The 25652-nt window shown below is 39.4% G+C and overlaps 1 protein-coding gene across 1 annotated transcript in view; it reads left to right on the top strand.

The window, feature by feature from the left end:
• The window catches only part of CTNNAL1 (catenin alpha like 1), a gene marked incomplete at its 3' end in the record, with an annotated part of 56276 nt that overhangs the window by 12148 nt on the left and 18476 nt on the right, over nucleotides 1-25652 (top strand). The window contains exons 2-7 of the mRNA XM_084211914.1: nucleotides 8950-9139; nucleotides 15232-15419; nucleotides 20189-20308; nucleotides 22456-22545; nucleotides 22851-23021; nucleotides 24058-24258. Of these exons, the coding sequence (XP_084068040.1) occupies nucleotides 8950-9139; nucleotides 15232-15419; nucleotides 20189-20308; nucleotides 22456-22545; nucleotides 22851-23021; nucleotides 24058-24258 (960 nt within the window). The remainder of the gene's footprint in view (nucleotides 1-8949; nucleotides 9140-15231; nucleotides 15420-20188; nucleotides 20309-22455; nucleotides 22546-22850; nucleotides 23022-24057; nucleotides 24259-25652) is intronic.

The raw sequence follows: 25652 nt of genomic DNA, 5'->3' as shown, positions 1-25652 counted from the left end.
CAGTCTTGTTCTGAGTTGAATCCTTTCTTTTGATCTCTTAAGAATTCCAAGAATGTCTAACAAGTACACAGCAATGGTACTAAAAATCTGAGGTGCCTATTTGAATTTGAAGTTTTACTCTTCTCTTTCCTGGCGAACTTTACAAAGAGTAGATTTTAAGTGTGGATGGGAAGGAGGTGAAGAGGACTGTTTTCACCTTTTCTAGGTAATATTTCTATCTGGTGATGGTATTGTGAGAAGTGTACAATTAGGTATTGAGGTGTTTTAAAATTTAATGTACAGTTTGCAGTTAGCTAGCTGGAAGTCTGGTTATAAGTGCATTATAACTCATGTTGCATTTGCTTGTTTAACTCTCATGATCTTTTCTAGGCAAGCCTGTGGAGGACTGTGGGATATAAGATATTAGGTGAGGTACCCCAGTGATCTGAACTGGTAAGGTTTTTCTTATGGTGTTTGGCAGCTCCTGCTTGTCACTGCAGGTCATGAATTTGTTCCTTCTTCCTTTTCAGAGGTGGCTTACCAGCTTCTTAGACACTGCATGTGAAAGATTGCCTGAGGCTCTGCTAAGCATGTTAGCATTTGCCCGCAGATAAGTGAACCAGCCTGCAGGTTGTTAAAGTTGTTTATTTAATTTGCTTCCCTGAAGGTTTTTATAAAATATGTGTATAAAACCAATGAGAAGATACTTTTTAAAAGCCTACAGGTAAAGGTATAATGCCACAAGTCTCAATGCCACAAGTCTAAGTACTCTGCAGTCTTGGATATGCAGTGTATTTGTACCACTATTCTAGACACCAATCCAGAGGGACTACGAGGAAAATTCATAAATTGGGGGTAGCTGGATTGCAAGTGTTGACTCAGATCCTGAATGATGTGTTGAGGTCTGTGTGACTTCTGCAAGAAGGGTTGATTGTCCCTTTGCATAATAACATATGGAAGAAACTGTTCTGGTTCAATAGTCCATAAAGCAGGGGCAATTGTCAGAAATAATGCTTTCAGCATGAAAAAAATATGGGTTCTCACAGTTAACTAGTGCATTAGTAGTTAGTGCAGTTGAATTTCATTTTGGTTAGTTTTTTCCAACCTTTGAAAACTTTCAAAATTGAGTTTCTGCAAAGTTTATTTGGTGAATTTTTCTACAAAATTAAATATGAATAGAAAGATACGAATTTTCTGATTCCAAAAATCCACACTCTAGCTGAACTTAAAAAAAATGTTAGTGCTTGAAATTGTACAAAATGCTTAAGATTTCCATTAGTGCCTGGACAGGCATCTAATCTTAACAGACTTTAGTCTTCTAGGGCAGGCAAGCAGGTAGTCCTTGTTCACTTCCTAAGATCCCTGGGGCTCACCTTGTGATGAGACATCTGTGTGGCAGTTCTGCCTGTAACCCTTACGGACAGGATGTCAAATGCTAGCTTCTGCTTCTCCGCTCTGTCTGATGCGTGGTTCTATTCTGTAGCAGGTGTGGGCGTTGGAACAATGTGTGCTGCTTTCTGGCTAGATGAGTCTGAAGACCTGATCCTCCTCAAGGAGTGTGCAAGACCTAATGAGAGACAGTACCTAAAATGTAATATTAGAAGGTCCTCTCTGCCCTCAAACTCAACATGAGCTAATGAAAGTACAAGCAGCGTGGGAAAGGCCTTTTTGACCAAGATTTCTATGTGCTGTATCAAATGCAACTAAATTTACCTTGCATCACTCTTCTGGTAGGGGTTTGTAACTTTCCCAGTATGTAGCACTATTACATTTTCTTAGCAAAGATTGTTTGTTCCTGGTATTACTTTTTTTTTTATTAAGAACCAAATTTTCTACCATTATAAAGTTAATAGAAGGTAGAAAGCAGAAAATACACAAAATGGAAGAGGAGTTTTTACTGTAATGCAGCTAATCCTCATTGTATAGAGATAAGATCTTGATTTTTTTTCTAGTAGGAGTGCTGATCAATACAGAATTAAAGAATCAATGGCCTGGATTAGAAGGGACCTTAAAAGGTCATCTAGTTCCAATCCCCCCCTACATCTTCCAGTAGATCAGGTTGCTCAGGGCCCCATCAATCGAGCCTGGCCTCGAACACTTCCAGGGATAGGGCATCCACTTCTCTGGGCAACCTGTTCCAGTGCCTCACCATGCTGAGAGTAAAGATTTTTTTTTTCCTAATATCTAATCTAAGCAGATTCTTTTTCAGTTTGAAGCCATTCCCCCTTGTGCTGTCACTACATGCCCTTGTAATAGACCCTCTCCATCTTTCCCATAGGCTCTTGTCATGCACTGGAAGGCTGCAGGGATGTCACTCAAAGCCTTCACTTTTCCAGGGTGAATAGGAGTGTGTTGGGTTTGTGTGGCAAGGTTTGAGTACTGGGGAGGCTACAGGAGTGGCTTTTGTGAGAAGCTGCCAGAAGCTTCCCCCATGTCTGACAGGGCCGATGTCAGATGGCTCCAAGATGAGCCCACTGGCCAAGGCCAATAGTGGGTCCATCTTGGAGTCAGGGATCGTGGTAACGCCTCTGGGATAATGTGTTTAAGGGCGGGGAAAAGGTATTGTGCAGAAGTAATTGCAGCCAGAGAAGAGAGGAATGATAATATGAGAGAAACAGTTCTGCAGATTCCAACGCTGGTGCTCCAGTAGCAGGACTAGAGAGAGATTCCCTTGCAGCTTGTGGTGCAGACCATGGTGAGGCAGTTGTCCCCCTGGAGCCCATGCAGGTTCACAGGGATGCAGAGATCCCTGCTGGAGCAGGTTAGATACCTGAAGGAGCGTATGACCCTATGGGAAGCCTGTGCTGGAGTAGCTCCTTGCAGGACCTGTGGCCTTGTGGAGGTGAGCTGATTTGGAGCAGGTTTCTTGACAGGACTTGTGATCCCAAGGAGCACCCATGCTGGAGCAGCCTGTTCCTGACGGACTAGAGCCTGTGGGAAGGACCCATACTGAAGCAGTTTGTGAAGAACTGCAGCCCCTAGGAAGGACATGTGTGAGAAGTTCATGGAGGACTGTCTTCCATGGGAGAGATCTCATGTTGGAGCAGGGGAAGGAAATCTCTTGCTGAGGAGGAAGCAGCAGCAGAAACAGCATGTGAGGAACTGATCACAGCCCCTACTCTGTCTCCTTGTGCTGCTGGGGGAAAGGAGGTAGAGAATCAGGAGTAAAGGCCAGGAGGGAGGAGTAGAGGGAAGGTATTTTTAAGATGTGTTTTACTTCTCACAATCCTACTCTGATTTGATTGATCATAAATTCATTTCTCCAAACAGAGGCTGTTTGGGCCATGACGGTAACTGGTGAGTGATCTCTCCCTTATCTCAGCCCACAAGCCTTTTATTATATTTCCTCCCCCTTTTCCTACCGAGGAGGGGAATGATAGAATGGCTTTGGTGAGCACCTGGCATCCAGACAGGGTCAACCCACCACACATGAGGCAGTAACAAATATTGCTCGTGAGAGTCTAAATCATCCTGTGTACAATGTGGGTACTTTCCTAGGGAGAGAGGTAGGCAGGATATCTTCCAAACATGACTTGCCAGTTTAACTCTTGTGTTTGTAGCAGGGGCTGTGAAATAGCTATGTTTCCTCTGGTTTTATTTATAGATATTTATAAATACTTCCTGAAACCCAGTCTCTTTAAGTATCACTTAATTCTGTCATGCAAGACTTAATTACACTGACAATAAATAGACATGAGAATATTTTTAGCTAAGCGTGCTGTCATGATGCTTCCTGAGCATGAAGCATATAATGACTTAAATGTCAGTATCTGAAGGCCCTCAAAAAGATCTGAAAACAGCTGCTCAAAAATTGCCACAACTGAGCTTGTTTCCTTAAATAGGAAGTACATCTTGATACATTATGGCTATATCTGTTAGTTTTGGTAAAGTTTTTGAGAAAAGGCCATTATTTTTTTGTGGTTTCTCATAAAAAGTGAAAAAAGAATGTAGCTCACAGATTCTTGAGGCACTCCTTAAACTGATTGTCTCAAATCTCAGATAAACATTCCATGGAAATCGTGTGAGAGCTCTCATTAAACAGAGGGTGAGTACCATCAAAAGGACTGTTTCCTTCCTAGGACCTGATCAGTAAATCCTTAGGTAAACAGCATGTAACGTATTGCTCTTGTTCAAAGAGACTTGCAGGTAATCTTTTCAGCTGCTAACTGCTGTCCAAACATCGCAGATGTTGGTGACTGGAAAATACATGATCAGAATATAACAGATTAAATATTTGGGAGGTGTTAAACTCGAGGGAGGCCTTAGATGATGTTCTTAGACTTGGCAGGTGTTTCCTTTATTTAAAAAAAATTAAAATATTGTAATAGTTCTAGTCTGGTTCCAACTGGATGGACTGCAGGGGAAAAGCAATTTCTTGTAATCTGAAACATCTTAAATGTTGCAAGTTTTACTAGTTCAGTTTTTTATAGGCTCTTACGGTTTCTTTGGTTGGTTGTTGTGGAGAAAATTCCTTTTTAAGTTTCTTCTGGGTCTCCATTTAACTTGTCTAATTTTTTATCTTTGTTTTAAATGTTTCTTAAAAGTAAAGAGCAAAACCTTTGCTTATTCTTTATTTTAGAAGTCTTTTGTATTGGCCTATTAATGCTCCCTGCTGTATTTGTGTTCTGAGGCAATTTTTATTGAGTGCTGGAATGGTTAAATAATCTTTGCACTGCTTATTAGCATCACAGTTTACTTCAGTTTGTCACTTAACGTGCTAGTGAAATTCCTCTCCTTGCTAAGTTAAAATCTTGTTCTTTTTTTAACCTGACTGTTAATTACCAGCTTAATTAAGTCTTGAAAAAGAATCCTAAACTGCAGTTGCCATTACCTCTGCTTTTTCAAAACTTCACTTAACATGGAGGGTGTACCTGTCACTCTTAGCACTCGATGAGGGAACAAGAATGCATAATTCTGAAGAACCTTTCTCATTGTTTGTAGAGCAGTGTTTTGCAGGTGGCAGGTTATGAGGAGCCCATCTTGTATCTGAACAGCTTTCCTCATGCCTTTGACATTATTACATTTGGTTTCTGTGTAACTCATGTTTCTAGAACCAAACCCAGCCGCCCTTTTTTCTTTAACTGATCAATATTTCATATCTTTCTTTTATCATGACCTACCTACTTCTATTTCAGGGCTTGTTTGCTACTTAGTTTTTTATAGGAAACATCTTATGCAAATCTGGTATCAGTATAGGCTGCATTTGCTATGTAATGTTGATCACACTGGAAAGAGGTGTTACATGAAGCTGTTTGCTGTGATGTTTTAAACTTCTTGACCAACTTCTCTTTTGGTTCTCTCACAATGGTTGTTTTTAACTGTCAATCCATGCAGTTTTTTTGACTTATCTGAAAAAAGCAACTTTCCTCCATTCCAATGTTAAAGATAGTTACTATACTTGCCCTAAGTTAGCCAGTCTGAGAAGAAATTCTATTACCCAGCTAAAAGTTCTTTATTCCAGGAGGTAGTTTCAAAGCTTCCGCTGCTGTGTATAACCATAGATTGAGTTTAATCTTCATATACAAGTTACTCAAATGGGTATCTAGAGTAGGCCATAAAATCAGAGAATGGTTTGGGTTAAAAAGGATCTTTCAAGACCATTTAGTTCTACCCTCCTGCTGTGGGTAGGGATACTTTCACTAGACCAGGTTGCTCAAAGCCCCAGGTTGTTCAAACTACCTGGCCTTGACCTCTTAAAATGGTGCGGTTTCCACAGCTCAGGGAAATTGTTCCAGTGCCTCATCACCTTCATGGTAAAAAAAATTTCCTCCTTAAGTCCAATCAGAATCTACCCTCTTTTAATTAAAAAACGTCAACCTCTCTACTTCGCTACAGGCCTTGGTAAAAAGTTTTTCCTAATCTTCTTCTAAGCCACCTTTAAATGTTAAAAGGCTGTGAGGTTTCCCTGGAGCCTTCTGCAGGCTGAACCACCCCAGCTCTCTCTGCCTGTCATGGTCAGAAAGTTCTCCATCCCTCTGACCATCTTCATGGCCCTCCTCTGAGCTGTCTTCAATAGGTCCATGTCCTTCTTCTGTTGAGGAACCTAGAGCTGTACATCCCTCTCCAGGTGGGCTCTCACCAGAGCAAAATAGAGGGGCAAAGTCCCCTCCCTCATCCTGCTGGCCACACTGCTTTTGAGGCAGCCCAGGATACAAGCACATTGGTGACCCACATCTAGTTTTTCTTGCACCAGTACCCCCAAGTCATTTCTGCTGGGCTGTTCCAAATCCATTCATCCCCCAGCCTGCATTGGTACCGTGGATTGTCCCAGCCCCAGTGTAAGACCTTGTGTTTAGCCTTGTTGAACTTCATGAGGTTAAGATGACACTGGTGATAAGACCTGTCAAAACAGCTGGTTATTCTTGCTTAACCTTGGCAGGGGGAGTAGAGGGGTGGTTTTTTGCTACAAAAACTATGATGCCCTCTGAAGAGAATGCAAAAGAAATGATAGAAATGTAAAAGGCACTCGTGTTCCTGAGAGTGTTTTGGAAGACTTCAATAAAGGAATTTAAGCTGTGATATCTTCATGGCTTTTATTATTTGCATACCTCTGCAGTAACATGGGAATTAAAATAAATGCCCTTGATGATTTGTAAGAGACAGTGGGATTCCTTTCACTCTGCAGTGTTATTTGCATATGCATTTTTTTTTCAGGGTTATGTAGAACATGTTTAAACTTCTACTGGTGTAAAATGCTGTGGGAGGTAAACTTGCAGCCAGTATGTAAACTTGCAGTTTGTTTTAGGACAGTGTTATTTTACATATACTTCTGAGAAGTCAATAACTGTATGAATATAATACTAATCCAGTATGGCTTGCTGTTTACTTAAAAGCAAGTTGAAGAAACAAAGTTTTGACCCTCTATTCAGTTTGGTTTACTCCAGTGTTTGGACTAATGCTCTCAGTTGGCTTGCTAGCCATGCCTATTTAACAATTCACCAGCTGGCACTGTTAGATTAGCTGCTGACAGGTATTTTTTTTAAATTCTCTATACCTGAAGTACCTACAATGCAAGAATTCAGGAGAGCTGCATAGTACAGTTGTTTATACCATCCATGAATTTCATGTGGATCTGAATTTCCATTGAAGTGGTGGTAACTGTGTGCTTTGAGGAATGTCATTCCTCATTTAAACTGAATTTGAAGATGTTCAGATGTTTCCTCAGTTTACTCTCTATTAAGACTGTTTTCATTGTAAGAAGATCTTGTCACTGGAAAGGTATCCAAGGTTCACAGGCTTTGGAGTTGAAGTTTGGTGATCCAGGGGTCTCTTACAGGGGCAGATCTGTTGTGTGAACTATATGACCTTCCTTTAGACCTTGTGGCTTAGACAGAAATTGGAAAAGTAGGGCATGTATAAGAAAGCAGTGGGCAGACAATGCATTTCTGTACCGATGTTTTCTACCAGAATAAAATATTCTTACATCTCATAGCAGTACTTTCATAGGGTAGCACTGTTCTCAGGTTTTTTAGCCTTTTTATTTTTCTTGTGTGTGCAGTGCTCTCTATGAAGTGTTGATATTTCTATTGCAAAGAGTTTAATACTGGAAACTTGGCTAAACCAGCTCCTGGCATTCCAAACCAGCCTCAGCAAGGTGTTTAACAACAGCATTCTTTTTTTTTCCTCCAGAAAGACAACTCAGGGTAAACCTTGGGCATTGGATCAAATCGTGAAGCAGAACAGTTTCTGCTATGCCCTTGAATTTGTAGTGAGCATTACAGGTACAGCTTGTGTGCTCCTGTCCCACCACAGGCTTGACTGGTGGGAGAATGAGTGAATGATGATTTATGTCTTTTTGAGGAGCAGCAAAGATATCTGTGATCAAGCTGATATAGCTGAGATGTTCAGACACTTAGGTAATTCAGGTAATTTTGAGATTCTCTAAACAGACAACTTTGAGCTCCTGGGGATGTGGCTTACAGTGGAGTTCTGTGGCCATTTTAAACTATATTCCCACTAAAAGGAGCGCTCCTGCCCATCTTTCCTCAGGCTGAACTGTTTCCCTTTTGCCACCAAAAACATTCATGAAGCTATGCAGTGAACCAGACTGGGGACCTGATTATGGGGAAAACTCAAACAAAACCAAGAATCACCTCCACAGCTGAGGTTTAACCCACATCAGATAAATGCATTGCAAACACGAGAGTGGGTGACAAGGACAGGCAGGAGTGTTCTTGTTGGGTTTTTATACTGGTTTAGGATGTTTGGAACTACAGAGTTTAATTTCTCTCCTGCTTCTCGCTAGAAAATAATTGTAGCAAAATATGTAAAGCTCATGTTTGTAATGCAGTTTATAGTCAGTTAATTGTGAATTGCAGGATTGCTTACTGTTTCCATGTTTACCTGATGCCTTGGTTCAGAACGTGCTTCTGCAATCCTGCCTTTCTCCTCTGTGAAGGGAAAGGATCTTGTTGTTTCCTCATGTTTGTTGTTTTGGACAAATCTTCAGTCTACTACAGCCAGCATGTAGCTGATCTCCAGTCCGTGTGATCCAAGAGAGAATGTATAGCATTTTGCAGTGGGCAGAAGAGCCAAGTCAGGAGTTCAAAATAGGAATGTCCTCACAAATTGTTTTACTGATAACTTGTATCAAAATAGCAGCCTTTTTCTAAATTCTAGGAAACATGTGTAATTGAGGATGTTTAAGTTATGAGTATGGTGGGTATTTTAATGAGGGAAGGGCTGTGTATGTAGTGTGAAAGGCTGTTCAGACCCAGGACAGTTTATTTTAGTACTACAAATGGGGAGTGGAATAAAAATAAAAATCCCTCTTTTCATGTGAGGTAAACTAAGCAGATGAGCAACCTCAGTGTTTTTTTTCATTCTCCGAGAAGTTAAATACTTCATGACGCAGCAAAAAACTGATTTTATTAGTGAAGTACTGTAGAAATCTATTACTGAGTTCAATTCAAAACTTGCCTTTAGTACTAAAGTTAAAATGTTCTAATAAATAATTATTCTTGTTTGCAGATAACTACCCTTATTAATCATAAGGATAAACCAAAGCGCTCAGACAAGACTCTGCAGGCAATCCAGCGAGTGGGCCAAGCCGTGAACCTGGCAGTCGGGAGATTTGTTACTGTGGGTGAAGCCATAGCCAACGAAAACCATGAACTGAAGGAGGAAATGAGTGTTGCTTGCATCGAGGCAAGGAGAGCAGGTATGTAGTTACTCATGAAATTGTACTTGTGCCATTTTTGGCACACTATTTTTAGTGTCAAGCATAATGTAAGAACTTTATTATTTAATTGCTTAACCTTCCTCTGCTGGTTCATTCAAGGCCTGATCTGTTACCTGATTTTGTCACTTACTTAAATTGCTGTCATCTTACGAATAGGGAATGGAATTGTGTGTTGGCTTTGATTTTTATAGGATCATTTGCCTCAAGGAATTACCTGGCTGCTCTTTTTTTATGATGTTACGACAGACAAAGAGCAGAGTGTTGGGAATACAACTTTGGAGTTTATTGCTGCCAAGTTAAAACAGTGGAGTATTTAAAGTTATTTGAGTGTTATGCTATTGAGGTCACTGCATTCCAAATCTCAGTGTCTGAATGAAGGTCAGTGTCAACCCATATTTCATCAGGGCCCAGTAAGATGACTCACATCAGTCATCTGATGACTCCCCTCACTAGAATGAAAATCATATTGTGCTTGCCTTTTTGCTGGATGCAAGCTTTGTTGCATACTTGCTGTGTGTATGAATTGAATGTGAAGTGTGGATAATTGAGTTGCCTGCTGTCACTCTCCTTCCCCCAGAAAACTCTGTTTAGGCAAATAGGGATTGCATTCTCTGATGCTTTAAGACAATGTCAGTGTCGTGCTAAAAACTAGTTTCCTAGATACTAAATACTATTCCTTGCCTAATATTTTAGTGGCCATCAGTAAATGCATATTCTTAGATCTGCAGCCAAGGCTTCAATATGACATCTAGTAGAGTGTTCCTTTTGTTGTTGGTGGGGTGAGGTTTTGGTTTTGCTTTCAAATACTTTTGGATTATTGGAAATTCTACTCAAAGCATTCCCAGTTTGAGCAGGTGGATGAACCTGCAAGTGTGATACACATTCTGCTTGCTGTGGCTTCAGGGAGACAATCTTGAGCTTCTGTTGTGGGGACAAATAAATGACCCTTCAACAACCCTTCAACATGTCATGATTACTGCAGGATGGAATAATATTCTGCTCCAGGATGTGGATTACTGTACTTGAAACTGATCTGTTAAGTTAAAAAGGCGGCTTGGGTGGCTGTTTGGTTTTTATTTTGAAATTACCTCAGAGTTTTGAAGAACTTGTGTTTGCTGACCTAACTGGTGTACATCATGTTGGATCACTGTTCTGGCCTCAGACTTTGGGGATGCAGTTCATACTATTATTTGTGATTAAATGAAAAAAGAAGCTTAGAAATTGGGCATGGTGCCGTAAGAAATCCTCTGAAAATCTCTCAACAATGAATCACAATGTCTAGAAACATGCTGCTGATGAATTATTGTTCTTGTGATTTGAAGGACTATTCTGGATAAACTTTAGACTGAAAATTCCTAGTTGCTCCAGTAAACTTGGCTGCAAACAGAAATGTCCTAATTTAAAAACATTCCATTTGTTATGTGAAGCATGTGTTTTCTCTTCAGAGATCCAAGTAAAATGCTGACAAGACAAAATTGTCAAAGTTCACATCGATAATCTCAGCTGCTGGAAGAGCAGTGCAGTCTGAATCTTGATTTTTTTGACTTGCCAGTTATGCTGTGGTTAAGTATTTTTTTCTCCCTATCACTGTATGCAGGAGGAGCATAGAACCTAAAAATAGTCTGCAATACTTTATCCCAGCAAAAGACTATAGTTCTTTTGTATTGAAAGTTTTATTTCCTGTTATGCTGCAATAGCCTCAGTCTAGAGTAGTGATGAAGATATGGCCTGTTTACATTTCTGTCAGCCTCACGTTCACTTTGGCATGGCTCAGTTGTTCCCTGCGTTTGAGATCTAACTTACGGCTTACATGGGAAATTCAGTATAGCAAACATGTTTGCTCCTGGTTATTTGTTTGATGGAGGGTTTCTCGTGCCAGTAGTATCTCTGTGGACTGTTCAGTGTTGGATAAAGTAACATAGTCCTTTGAGTGGATAAACGTCCTCTGAACTCCATTTCTGAACATGGTTACTCAAGTGCCATTTTTAATAACTTTGGTGTTCCCAAGCAAGCCAGAAAGATTTCCTGGACAATTATAGCCAAGAATATTGTCCATATTAATGAATCCTGCGTTCTGAGGACATAGGCAGCAGAAAGCCTTTGCTCTTTAGGGCAGGGAATCTGGTAGAGCCGTTCATACTTCTTTTTAGCCAATAAATTAGTCTGTGTCTTAGGAATGGAGATTTTACAAGGCATAAAAGATTTCAGCACAAAAGGATTTAGAACATTAAGCATCTCAATTTCTGAGAAGAGTAGGGAGTCTTTAAATCAATTGCATATTCTGCAGAGGCTTTGAAGGATGACAGATGTTGTATCTGTTTCTTGAGAAGGGTATAATCAGTGATTTGAAATGTTTCAGACTTGTTATGACTATTTCCTTGTAATAAACCTTGTAATTTGATTGACTCAAAATAGAATCCTAAAACACTGCAGAGGGTCATGTAGCAGATTTTGGGTAACATTATTCTTGCACTGTGTCAATGTTTACAGTGACAGTATAGTAGTGAAATTTAACTTACAGAAGCACATTTTAGATGCCCATCTGTGATTTTTTTTTTTTTGGTCTTCTTTTTCTGTCTAAAAACTAGGAAAGACTGGCTAATTTAAAAGAGAAAGCACGTGTCAGGAATAAGTGTCATAGCTTTTCCAGTATTCTCTGCCAGTTGACTACATAGCCCTAAAGGAAGACGTGGAGTAAAATAAAAGCAATAAATAGCTCTCTGCTATTTTTGCTTGGGTTTTAGTACAGAGGGAGCTAAATTAAGAAGGCTGAAAAATGGAAATTTAAATGGATAAATGGAATCACAGAATAACTGAAGTTGTAAGGGTCATTTTAACTCCCAGGAACAGAGATAATGCAATTTCTTGTACACTGCTCATTTCTTACTTCTTTCTTCTGCTCTTAAGAGTGTTTGACTACCTTTGCTGTGGTGAAAGTATTTTCTTTCATCTTGTTCCATCACCAAAAGTACTGGGTCAGTCTGTCTGCGTCTCCGTACCTGCCCCCTAGAGGGATAGATGTAGAGCACAGAAAGCTCTGCCAGTGACCTTCTCTTCTTGGGGCAGAATAAACTTCTCCCCTTCAAGCTCTCCCCTTATGTCACTCGCTCCACTGCCTCAGCTGAGGTGTTGAGGAGCCCAGAAGTGGACATGGTACTCCAGATGCTGCCTCACAAGTCCCAAAAGGAAGGGAAGAATCATTTCTGCAACCTTCCATATGCAGCTGGCCATTATTGCTGACTGCTGTTGAACTCTTTGTTGGCCTCCCATGTCTTTCACCATGAAGATTCCCTGTTGACATCTGATCTCAGCATGTAGGCCTGAGTGGTGTTACCCTGGGCCAGATGTGGTATTTATTGCCCTTGTTGGACTTCAGAGCTTTTCTATCAGATAATTTTTTTCAGCCTGTTCCTCTGTCTAGCAGTCCTGCCTTCCACAGTATCAGACACTCAACTACTTTGGTATTGTTCACACACTTGCTGAGCATGCTGAGTAATCATCCAGAGAATAGTTTTGATGACTCCTGTCAGTCCCAGAGGTACACCACTGGAAATTGCCTGCCCAGTGAACTTTGTACCTGTTATCAGCATCCCCATGCCCAACAGTCAGGTTCATTTTCTACCCACCTTTTTGGTCACTTAGTCCGTATCCCTGGATGAAGTTATAAGGAAAGTATAGGAGATCATGGCAGGGGCTATGCCAAAGTGAGATGCACAGCATTCATTACTTTCTTTTTTTAAAAACAGTGTCATCTCCTCGTAGAAGGCACTCAGATCAATAAGGGGCTATTCACCTTGGCAGGTCTGTGATGACTCTTCCTGATTGCTTTTTTCTGCTTAATGTGGTAATGTCTTCCAAGATTATTTTCATGGTAATCCTGGAGGCTGATGTCAGGCTGACTAGCCCACAATAACCTGACTTTTTCTTGTTAATCTTCTTTGACATGGATGTGAGAATTGTCTTTCTGTCATTGGAAATATCCCCCAATTGTCATAATCTCTCAGTCATGATAGGATTACAGTGACATTGAACTGTTTCTTTGACATGCTCAGATGTGTTTTATGGACTGGTGTACACCCAGAGGGGTGTAGCTTCTCTAGATCCATCTCTTTACCCTAACAGGTCTTGTTCCTCATAGCTTACTCCCAGGGCTTAATTCCTGTCCCTGTAGTTGCAGATCTATAGGCAGAGAAGGAAGCCTTTGTTGTGTTACCAGAAGTCTTGAATTTCTGTGGCTCTCTGGAGCTTTTGCCAGGCAGATGTTGCAGGTGTTTCAGTGTTCTCTGATAACTCTCTGTATGACTAGCTGCTTCACCTCTGACTTGATTCATCCTCAAGAAGGTGAATCCCATACATAGCATAAGAAATGGGATTATGATGTGCATCCAACCTTTCTTGGCTGCCAGAAGAACTTTGCATCTGTTTTAATTGTTCTCTGTGTGATTCTACAGCATTTTATGTTGTCACAGATATTGTGAGGTCTCAGAAATAGGTTAATTTGCTGACAAAGGTAAAAATGTAGAGACTAGTACATAGTGAAATGAATTGGTCTGTGGAGAAGACAATGGCCAATGTGTTTTACTGTCAAATGATCTGACTGGAGACTTGTCCTACAGCTTCGCTGGGAGTGCCTCTGGCTACCCCTCACTCTTTGAGCTGCAGCTGTACTTTTATAAGTCCTCTTGCTTCTGTCCCTTTCCAGGGCCTTCAGCTGTGGAACTCCCTGTCTCACAGGGGTGACTGATTATTTGGAGCATGCATTCTGTGACTTGGCCTGGTCCCAGCAAATGTACTGAAAGTTTCTTTCCATAATGCAATATTATTTAGGCAGCTTAAGAACCCAAGGGATTACAATTATCAGAGAAGAGAGACACTATGAAATGTGGAGCTCTGTGGTTTGAAGGACTGTCAGGCCTTCCTTGTTCTATAGTACATGGTATTTCTGGAGTACCAGAATAATGCAGGTTCTTCAAAGCTTTATCAGGCTTTTGGAGTATTTTGCCTGCTTAGGTGAATTATCTTCATTGAGGTTTTGAAGTCGAGTCATAGGGAATTTGATCAAATCTCCTAGATTTTATCTGTAAGGACAATCCATAGGTTGGCTGTAGGTTGATCATCTGGTCTTGCATGCTAACAAAAATCATGTCTCAGAGTTTGCCTGAGCTGTCTCCCAGCGGCCTTTCTCTTCTCTGGTTACAGACTAACAAATTGCTCTGTCTCTCCTGTATTGCACTACTATCTAGAGGTACTCCAGAAGATCCAATTTTATATGGTCTGTGTTTCTTTCTCAGATAAGAAAATCCATTAGCTGCAGTGGATGTAGAGTTTTTACCTGCATAAAAAAATAAATGTGGTTAATTAAGCCTTTTAAGCTATCTATTTAACAAAATCCAAGTTGAATAAAAAGCTGGTGATGAACCAAAAATCAGTGCTTCTTTGCCTTTTTTTTCCTCTCCTATCTGTGACAGTGCTCTGTTTAGTGGCCCTCCTTTGAATGTGAAGTGCAGTACTCTCACTTTAATGCTTCAGTCCTCTAAGTTGTAAAGTTACTGTTTGGAGTCTCTTAATTATTCATGCCTGGAGACTTCTACAGGAATAGGAAACCCATAAATTATGGGAATGCTAATTGAAATTTGGAAAGCAGAGGGGAGTTTATAGTTCTTTCTTCCTTTCTGCTTCCCACTCTTTCAGAGGATTGATGCTGCAAGTGTGGATACTGGTGTGACTTTGGCTATTAAAATCAGAAAAATACCTCCCATGAATGTTTTCTCCCTCCACACTCCCTAATTCTGCCCATCACTCTCCCCTCAAATAGCTGTAGATTACTGTAAGGAAATTAGTGTATGTTACAGATGGAAGAATAAGGTAGTAGTGAATAGTAAGTAATCCACATTTAAATATGGAGAGGGTGCCACCAGCAGTCAGTCGAAGGTAGTAAAGTGAAATAAAAAGAGTTGTAGATAGCTCTGAAATTTTCTTATCCCTCAAATGTAAAAGTTAAGGATGCTTAATAGCCCAGTATCTTTCTTCTAAGTATGGAAAGTCACTTTATTTTTTTTTTTTCCTTCTAGGTGAAACAATTGCACAGCTTACAGATGTGGCAAGCTTGGATCATCCAGAATCTGATAGCCACATAACAATCTTTACGGACAAAACGGGTGTGGTGAAAGCTGCAAGGTTGTTGCTTTCTTCTGTCACAAAGGTGTTGGTGTTAGCAGACAGAATTGTTATTAAGCAAATTATAACTTCCAGGAACAAGGTATTGTAGCTTCTTTTCTGTTCTGTTTTACTGATACCTATAGTCAGTGCAAAAAATTGATGGCAAATGTGGTATTGTCATTGCCTCTCTAGAGGAATTATAAAGTAAAGAGATAAAAATGAATGTCTTGCACATACTTGTTTACTTACCAGGTATCTGAAAGGGGATGGCTCTAAGTCAGTAGGATTAAAATAACAAGTTTTGATTCTGCATTTCATGTCACCCACATTGCTTTATTCACTTATTATGTCAGAGAAAATGCTGTGTTACTGCTTATTTAACTTTAAATTTGCTGTGAGGTGAAAAGTGTGTGTTGGTAAAATGGTCAATAAATCTTCTATTTGCTAATGACAGGATGTTTGTACTGTCAGGATCAAGACAAGGAGGGCATTATGGGATCTAGGCAAAAAGCTATGAGGAATGCACATAAATGTCTGTGCCACTGAAGTGAGATTTACAGATTAAAAGGTTTTTGTGCAGTTTAACTTAGGTCTTGAAACTTAGGATGAAACTACTTAGTTGATTTAAATAATCTGTGAAGGCCCATTTAACCTCAAATATAATCTGTTTTATGCAGTGCAGACTTCACTGTCTTGCCTGTGGATATTCTTCCATTTTTTTCTTCACAATGTGCTAAAACAAAAATAGAAAAATCCTATGTTTGAAAAATGAGAACTTGATAAGGCCTGGGGGTTTCCATTAATTTTGAGCTTGCAATCCAGAGCAGTGCCCCTCTTTCCACTTCTGACTCCTTATGATGTCACTGTTCCTTTGTCCCGGTTTACTTTTCAGACCCACTGGACTCTATTTTGCAGCACCTAGATCCAAGGCACTTAGTTCAGACCAGGATTCAAAACCAGTGAAATTACCTGCTTCTCTCTGGCTTCAGACTTGTCAGCACTGATCTGCTGTCTTTGTGCTCATTTCTTCTCCCAGCAGTTGATTCAGTTGGCTGCAGTGTTATCAATATCAATTTGCTGAAGTTCCTTGCAGCATTGGTCTTTTTTTTGCACTGACAACCAGAATGGTGCATTTAATACCTTTTGCTGCTTTTCTGCTGTCATCTGCAGCCATGCAGTAATCCTAATTAATTTACCTTTCCAAAAGTGTCAGTTTAGGCTATGGAGCAACTATGCAAATGCACGTATCATGGAAGGATAAGGAGGGATATATCCTTTCAGGAGCAGGCTAGGTTTCTGGTAATTTTAAATATATATATATATATATGAAAATATTGGTATATACATATCAATGTGAATATAGTAATCATAGATGCAGCATTTAATTTTGAAAGCATTTCAGGCAATCTCATAGTCCAGAGTAAGTGTATCTGACTCTGACTGCCATAGGCACAGAATCGTAAAATATCCTGAGTTGAAGGGGCCCAAGTCCAACTTCCTGGCCTTGCACGGGACACCCCAAGAGTAACACCATGTGCCCAAGAGCACTGGCCAAATGCTTCTTGTCAGGCCTGGTGCTGTGACCCTTCCCTGGGGATCCTGTTCCAGTGCCCAACCACTCTCTGGGTGAAGAACCTTTTCCTGATATCCAATCAGATAAAACATCAGGCCATTCCCTCAAGTCCTGTCGCTGGTCCTGTCACAGAAGAGATCAGTGCCTAGTGCTCCTCTTACCCTCACAAGTAAGTTATAACTGCAAAGAGGTCTCCCCTCAGTCTCCTCTTCTGAACAGAACAAGTGACCTCAGCTGCTCCTCATATGGGCATCCCCTCAAGGCCCTTCACCATCTTCATAGCCCTCCTTTGGACACTCTCTAATGGCTTAATATTCCTCTTATATTTTGGCACCCAAACCTACCCCCAGCACTGGAGATGAGGCTACCCCAGTGTAGAGCAGAGTGGGGGGATCCCCTCCCTTACCCAGCTCCCTGATGCCCGCCAGGACACAGCTGGTCTTTGGGATCTCCTGCATTTACTGCATTCTCCTTTCTGTGCATAGTGCACATCTGGGAAAGTCTGCTTTTGTCTGTGATACCAGTAGAGCAATTGATGTCTCCAGAACCAGATTAAATAACTGGCGTTTTATACTGGCCTAATATTAATATATGCCCTAATTGTTATTCTAAGTACACTCCTGAAATGTGTGTAGAGACACTGCTGTGAAGAGGCACTGCTATGATGGATAGCAAAGAGGTTTTTGCTGTAGATGACTTTGTGGTAGAGGGATAATACGGGCAGGGATTTAAGAAGTGCACACAAATTCTCTGAGACTGTGTAGTATAATATGGCAAAGAGGATAGAAAGGTAGGAAGAGGATCATCAGTACTGCCAACTGGAGAAGATTCTGGCTTCTTAAAGTGCATCACTGTTCCAGAAGATCTCAGCTCCATTTTTATCCTAGAGACTGAATGCCCAATGTTAAACTTATGTTGCCTCTTTTTTTTTTTTTTTTCTCCCCTGCCTCTTTCTGAACACCTTTTTTTCCCCATTGTCATTGTCTTCCTCATGTGAATAAAGAGTCAGTCAAGGGCAAAGGATAGAAGAACAGATGAGTGGTGAGGCATCCAATCCCTCAGACAAATGAAGTGTTTGAGATCTTCCAGAATGGTGATCTGTTCCAGAATTCAGCCTCTGGCTGATGATCCCCAGATCCCCAGTGGTGATCCTGTTCCTGCTTCCACATTCTCTGTACCATCTGTGCTGTCCTTGTATTCTTGGATTGCATACATTTTCTTCCATACCTGCCCACATCTTTCCTACCTTACAAAATCAGTTTCATTGTCCAACAGACTTAGTCACTGCATCGGTGAACTTAAGGTTTTGCTCCATTCACTGTCACCAGTCAGGTTAGGAGAGCCAGAACAATAAGCAGGGAAGTGACAGATAGTGGGGGAGTTGCTGCATTGTTCATTTTGGATCAAAATATGGATGTGCCCTGAAGTGATGTCATCCTATGACTGCTGTTTGCAAGGCGACATTCATCCTGCAGCAGTAGCTGTGCAATACCTAGTGCTAATTTAGATGTTAACAAGAGCTTAAAGCCGTGGGATTTTTTAAATTTTTTTTTAACCTTTTAATTAATAGATGTATGTCTTCATTACCATCTGCATGTTTCGTGTTGAAAAAGCTTTAAAACTAAAAATTATGAAGACATCACAGGTATTTTGCATTGTATCAGCATCTTGAATAAGTTTTAGACAAATTTAGAGCTGTTTATACAGTTTTTTTGGAAGTCAGCTCTGCCTGGGATGTCTAGAATTATTTAATGTAATGGAAATGCACGTGCTTTCACTGTAGTTTTTATTTGACTAGAAATTTGCCATGAGAGAAACACAGAAAACTGTAACAGAGGTCTGCAACCAAGGTCAGACTCATAAAGTAATACATTTGATTAAACCTAAAATGGTTGAGCATCATTAATATTTCTTTTTATCTATTCTTAGAAGAGAACGTTGGACCTTAGCTTGTATGTTTTTCTCTTTTATCCACATTTACTTTTCTACATGCTCACTTTCCCAGTCCTGTTGTTCTCTCCTTCTTCCACTCTCATACCGCTATTTTCACATCTTTATACATTTTCCTTCCAAGTCCTTTGTACTCCAGCCTTTCTCAGATATCAACAGCCCAGTCAGGAAAACTCCTTTCTGCAGCCTTTATGGCACTGGTTGCCCAACAAAATGTACTCAGACAGATTGCTGCAGTCTAATATTGCTTGATCAAGCTCTGTGAATTCCACAGCAGTCGTAGTGGGACATTTGCTTTACTTAGGTTACAGCTGAGATTGAGTGGCTGCTCTGCCACAAACAAATGGGTGCTTCTAGGAGAGTTTGCCAGGGTTGCAGGGAAGGGGGAGTTTGTCATAATCAGGTGTGTACAGTTTTTGCAGTTGTGGGAAGATACTTTTGGCATAGAAAAGGAAAAATCAGTTGAGGTTTTTCCCTTTCAAGTAGAGTCTGTTAAATTTTCATGTGGTGTTTTATTTCCAGTCTGAAAGACAATGCAGAACTGCTTTGAGTGTTTTCTCTTCTAAAGAAGTTTAGTGGATTTGAAAGATCACTTTGAGATTAGCAAGTATATGTCTAACCTGAAAAATGCAGATGTTAATTTCTGTTATAATCCATAATGTAGTGACTTCACAGGATACCTTCAGTAATCAGTAATTTATAAGCTCTATGATAGTCTTTTGGAACGTTTAAAAAAATGCTGATTTTACATGCTTTTATGTATCTTGAATAAGAATTTGGTACAACTTAGGTTTATTTAGCTCTTTGTTTTATATGCACCTGATAGAAATCCCCAGAGTTAGAGTAGGTTGTTATGGAAAGTACAAAACTATGTATTCATTTATTTCTAATTTTTTTGTACAGTTTTGTCGATTTCTGTTGCTTTTTTTTTTTTAATATACAGAGCCACCGAAACATGTCTGTATAACTGTGATTTTAGACTTTAAAAGTTAGGCATCTGAAATGCAGAGTTACAACACAGGGGTATCATCTGCACTTGCTACTGTCATATTAAATTTAAAACCACATTTTTTCCTGAATCTGGAAGCTGAACCCATTAATACTGTTACTCTTCATATTGTGAGGAGTAAGGAAAATGTTTTTTGAGGGCACTTTGAATGAAGCATGACAATTAACTTACATTTGATTTCTGGCTGTTGAGTTATTAATGCTTAAATTGTGACAAAATATATACATTTTAAATTACACGTCTTAGGAGTGTCTGTAAATAATAGTACTCCTAGTTCGATGATAATGTTTTTTGTTTGGCATCTTGATAATCTTCAGCATTTTCCCTTATCTTGCAGGTTCTTGCAACAATGGAACAACTAGAAAAAGTCAGTAGTTTCCAGGAGTTTGTACAGATATTCAGCCAGTTTGGAAATGAAATGGTGGAGTTTGCCCATTTAACTGGAGATCGGCAAAATGTAAGTATTAGGAAGAAGTTGTAAGAGATGTTGCACAATATCATCTTCATCTTGTTATCAGAAAGGTATGGGTTCTTCTGGGATGATAAAAGAAAACAAAACAGTTGCTGGTGTCCTGTCTCTGGAACCTGCCCTCTCCTTGCTCTACCCAGAACAAGTCTTTTGATTTTAAAGCTCAGCCTGAGAAATATGGCTGCATTGTTTGCCCTGCATATCTTCCAGAAGCCTGGGTGTGTGTTATTTTCATTGTCTTTTGGCTTCAGTCACTTTCTTTTGGCTCTAACTTTTCAGGCTCATTACTCTGGTAGAGAGTTTGTTGTTATTTGACGTTTTCATGTAGTGGAAGGACTTCATTATCTTAAAAAATTCCAAAGGGATTCTAATAACATCTGCTTGGTAGCTTGTTAGAGTTTGGTTTTTTAATACTATTCTTCAGAAATATTTTTCTAGGTTTAGGTTGAAACCTTCTTATGTTAGGGCAGTGAGTTTTAGTTCTCACAGGCTGCTACTCTTTCAAAGCCTTTCATTCATTCTGGAAGCTTTTTTCCTCACTACTTCCATGTAAATTTAAGGGTTTGCTGAGGCTTAAAACTTCTGCTGTGAGCTCTAGTTGCTTTCCCTTGATAATCCAATCCTCTGTTCAGAGCTAAACCAGGGTTTGGTATAGAGTCCCTAATACCCAGCAAAATTCAGAATTCAGCTTGTATAAACAAATTGGCCGACATCATGTGTTTCCTCTTACTGTTGATGTGTGCATGCTTGCTGTCAAAGAACCATTACTGGGAAAGCTACTTGAAGGAAATACCTGCTGAGAAGTGAACTCTTTTTTTTCCTGAAGTATTTTTTCCCTGAAGCAGTTGTTCCTTTGAAAGGGAAACATGCATTATTAGGAAGTCATAGTCACTTTTCAGCTATGTTGAATTTTCAGTGTTAAGTGGCCTTCTGCTCTCCCCTCCTTGCCTACTTGACTCTTTTGGCAAGAGTGTTACATTACCACTTTTTCAATTGTATCAAGGCTTTCTTGATGTGCTCAGTTTACAGCGTGTAGACTGCTATGTGGCACTACTGGTTTTATGGGGAGGAACCATTCCCTCACAAGATTTTTAAGTGTGCCATAAATTCTTGACTGCCATCAGATTTATCAGAGTGTAACGTCAGAATTTCAGAAATCAACTGTTTTCTTGTTTTGTTGTTTTATTGGTTTGGTTTTTAATGTGATTTTGATCTTAAAGATTTTCTGTAGTTGCTAAATACAGACATTATTAAAATGTCACAACGGGCTGCTGCTGTGATTTATCTGGGTGTTTTTGTTTATCTAGGGTATATTAGGATTAATTACATCCTGTAAAGCTTCAGCCAGTTCCATTCAGTTGCCTGTTTGACACTCAGATAGCACTCAGCTGTCTTTGTGAGCAATTAGAAGATTGCAGTTGTAGCTTTCTTAAGTTCTTCCCCTTGTTAGACCCTCTTGCATGTTGAGGGATTCATGTCTTGCCCTCTTTCCCCATGTCCTGGTTTGGAGTCTAAATTCTTGTATTTTGATGAACTTTTCTGGGGGTATAGTTCAGTTTTGCAGGTGTATCCATCTTTCCCTGTTAAGTTCTTGATAAGTTTCTGTACTCAGAGCAGAGACATACCAAGGAATTGATTTTTCAGACTGTTAAGCCTTTTTTTTATTACTGGTATGTATCAAATATAACACTGAAGTAGAGAAAAGATTTAGTTTACATTTCCTCCACTGCAGTATAATGAAAGCCAGGTGTTCTCTGTTTCTGCCTTACCTCCCCTCAATTTCAGAAAAGACTTCTTGTCAGCTATTCTTTTCACCTCATTTTTCTGTTTTATGAATAATGCCTTGTGATAAAGGTATCAAAATTAGCAACAGTTTACATAACATGCTCTGTATCTTGGAGATCTTCCTTCTTTGAAATCTGAGTTGAATAGAGCCAAGAATAAATGCATAAATTGAAGTCTGTCTAAAAAGTAAGTTCTACATCATGAATTAGGCTGAAAATAGCAGTTGTCAGAAATGAGAAAGCTTTGTCACAACCCATTCACCTGCAAGAGTTCCTTTTCCAGTCTCACAAGTTAATATTATAGATACTGTATAATATTTGGGTCTTTTTTTTTTTTCTTTTGGTGTTCAGGATTTGAAGGATGAGAAGAAAAAGGCTAGAATGGCAGCATCTAGAGCTGTTCTTGAGAAGTGTACTATGATGCTTCTGACTGCTTCAAAGGTGAGTGAGTTTGTGCACCCTTACACAACTCGGCTAAGTCACAAATCATGGCATCTGCCCGGAGACCTGATTCTCCTCTCTCACTCCCCCACTTCAGATTTCATGCTAAAGAAGGGTATAAGTGTAAAGAATGAGGAAAGAAAATCTTTATATTCTGAGTAATGGTGTGAATTCGACTTAACAGCAATTTAACAGAAAGAATTCCATATTCTAAAATAATTTTTTAGACTTGCCTTAGCAGGAAGAATTCATTTCATACTGCATGTGTACTCTTTCATAATAGTTACTCTGCTTTCTTTAAAAAGACTTGTCTGAGGCATCCAGACTGTGAATCTGCCCGTATTAACAAAGATGGAGTTTTTCATCGGATGAGACTAGCTTTGGAACAGGTGATAGAAATTGTAACTGACTCTAGACCAAATGGAGAAAATGAAATGGCCCCCATCAGCATATATTCTGGCATCAAAGAATTCAAGGTAAGAGTAGAAATAATATTGTTTTCTACAGCCAATAAAGTACCTCTTAAGTAGGATTTTGGGGGAAAAAAATTGGTTTTAGATTTGAGATCATGGAGCTGCCTCTCTTCAGAGGTGTTAACTTAAATAACTGTCCCAAAATGTTAAAGAATCTGTCAAGAGGTTACAATAATTTAATTGTCATTGCCAAAACACACCTCTCCTTCTGAATCAGTATGCATTCAGAACTGTAATGTATTGTAGAGATGATGCACTGACAGTGAATAAACTGAAGTATCAGGATCTGTTCAGGCTTCATTAAAATAGTTGTTGTTTGAGAATTCTTGCTTTTTAAGTGTTAATGTTTTTAAAACTGCATACAAAAAGATTCATACAAACATTTAAAAGAGCGAACTGTCATTTAAAAGAAATTTTCTGAATTGAAACTGTATCCTGTAGCTCAATGGACTTTTTTCCTCATAAAGGCTTTTCTGAATTTCATACTCCATTAAGAACAGTTAATGAGCAACCATGGCTTACTGCTTATGAGTGTGTCACTTTGATTCCATTTATTTGTTTATCCATTTCCCCTCTTTGAATTTCCACTAAAATCTTTTGAGAGTGCTCCAAAGTATTAAATTTGCTCCATACACATTTTTAGAAAACTACTCAAAATGGATTACATGGATGGGGAAGGATCAAACAAAATTGGGACATATATTTAATTCCTGAAACTTCCTGAACTTAGAAACTTTTTATTGACAGCAGTAGAACAGTGATGTATTTGCTGTTATTCCTGATAAGGAATACAATTATATAGATGCTACTGTTCTTGATAAGGGGCTAGTAAACTGCTGATTGTATTATCACTTTTAAGAAACATGCCAAACTGCAGGCTTGGATACAAGCGAATCGTTGGATTTCTTTGAATATAAGGGAGTAATTTAAAAAAGCATTAGGGAGAAAAATAAAATGTAAAATGATAGATCTGCTTTCTGCATTTGCGTCACAACTATATCACATAAATTCTCAAGGAAATTCTGTGCTTCTTTTTCAGAATAAGGTTGAAGGTCTCCGTGAGAATCTTTATTTTCTCTCAAAAGAGAACCTTTCAACAATGCTGGAAGTTATCCTGGAACATACAGAAGACTTCACAGACTCTGCCTATACCAGTCATGAGCACAGAGAGCACATCTTGGAGCTGTCTAAACAAGCTAAAATGGAACTAGAGCAGCTGGTTTCAGTGTGGATGCAAGCTGTAAGAGCTTTTTAGCAAAGTAAATCTTTTCATCTCTACTTTGAAAAGAAATTTTGAATGCAGTCTTTCTTCTGGTCCAGGAAGAGAGAACTGGGTGTATTCCTCACAGTGGGAGCTGATCAAGGAAGCCACAGTTTGTTCTGTGTTTTTGCAGTTTCCATATGTTCTGTCCTCCCCCTACCCCAGTGGTATTGCTTCATTGATTCTTTGATGGCTAAATTAGGCTACTGTTGGCAGTAAACTAATTTTAATGAAGATGTGAGTGGAAACAAGGCAGTGAACAGAAGTATCACTGCATAGTTTTTAACAGTGAAGTCTTTTGGTAGAGTAGTTGAGAGATTTCAATTGTCTTGATCCCATAGCTGTGACCACAGTTTTCTGTCCTGTTTTCAACAGAAACAGTTAAAATATTGGAAAGGGAAACATTGTAAAAAATTGCCTGGTTTGTAATATTATGGAGAAAGAAGAGAAACATTAAGGCTGTTTTTGTTTGTCCTTTTTTACATTATTTAAATGATGGTAGCTTTTAGAAAAGAATAATGTTAAGCCTGCCTCTACCATTTGTCTTACTTGTTCCTTGAAAATGATAGAAGATACTTGCAAAAGGGGAAGCAAAAGCAGAGATGGAAAAGGCAGCATCTGATTTTGATGCTGACTTGCTTTCAGTCTTGCTCCTGGGAATATGTGTAGCACAAAGTCTTATCAACACTCTGAAATAAGGCAGATGTGTCCTGGTATAGGATATTTACTTAACTGAGTGTATTTCTTATGAGAAAGTGTTTTTGTTCCTTTTTTTCCTCTTTGAATCAGGTGCTGCTGTCAGGTGTTTTTAATGCAGTAGTGTAGTTTGAAGGGCATATAAATCTTACTGATAATACAGAATATTGTTATGACAAACAAGACACATACAGAATATCAATTGCATGGACTCCCTTTAACTATAGAAGCTAAACCTGTGTTCAGCTTGGTGTTGGTTGTTAGCCCTGGTAGGCAGCTGTGCAAACACTGCTCAGCAATAACCAACACTGTGTTGTCAGCACTGCCTTTATCACAAATCTGAGGCAGCAGCATGCCAGTTTTATAAAGAAAGTTAATTCTATCCCAGCCAAAACCAGGAAACATGGTTGTTTCTTAGCTCTGTTACTGGTGGAAAATAGTCACCTCTAAATAACTTACAGGCTACGTTTCAAGAGATAGAAATGAGAGCCTAGTTCAAGATTATGCATATATATGATCTGTGAAAATACTTGGACTTGCACGTGTGTGCTTATGCATTAAGAATTTTCATTAATAAATAACCCAGCCTAGTTGTAACTAAAGCCACAGTAGCAGGTAAAATAATAACAGCTCACTGAGGTGGATATTTAATTTCAGCTCAACAGTTTCATTGCAAG

The sequence above is a fragment of the Fringilla coelebs genome, assembly GCF_963513975.1.
Source record: "Fringilla coelebs genome assembly, chromosome: 1".
NCBI lineage: Eukaryota > Metazoa > Chordata > Aves > Passeriformes > Fringillidae > Fringilla > Fringilla coelebs.
This window is presented reverse-complemented; position numbering and strand designations above follow the sequence as displayed.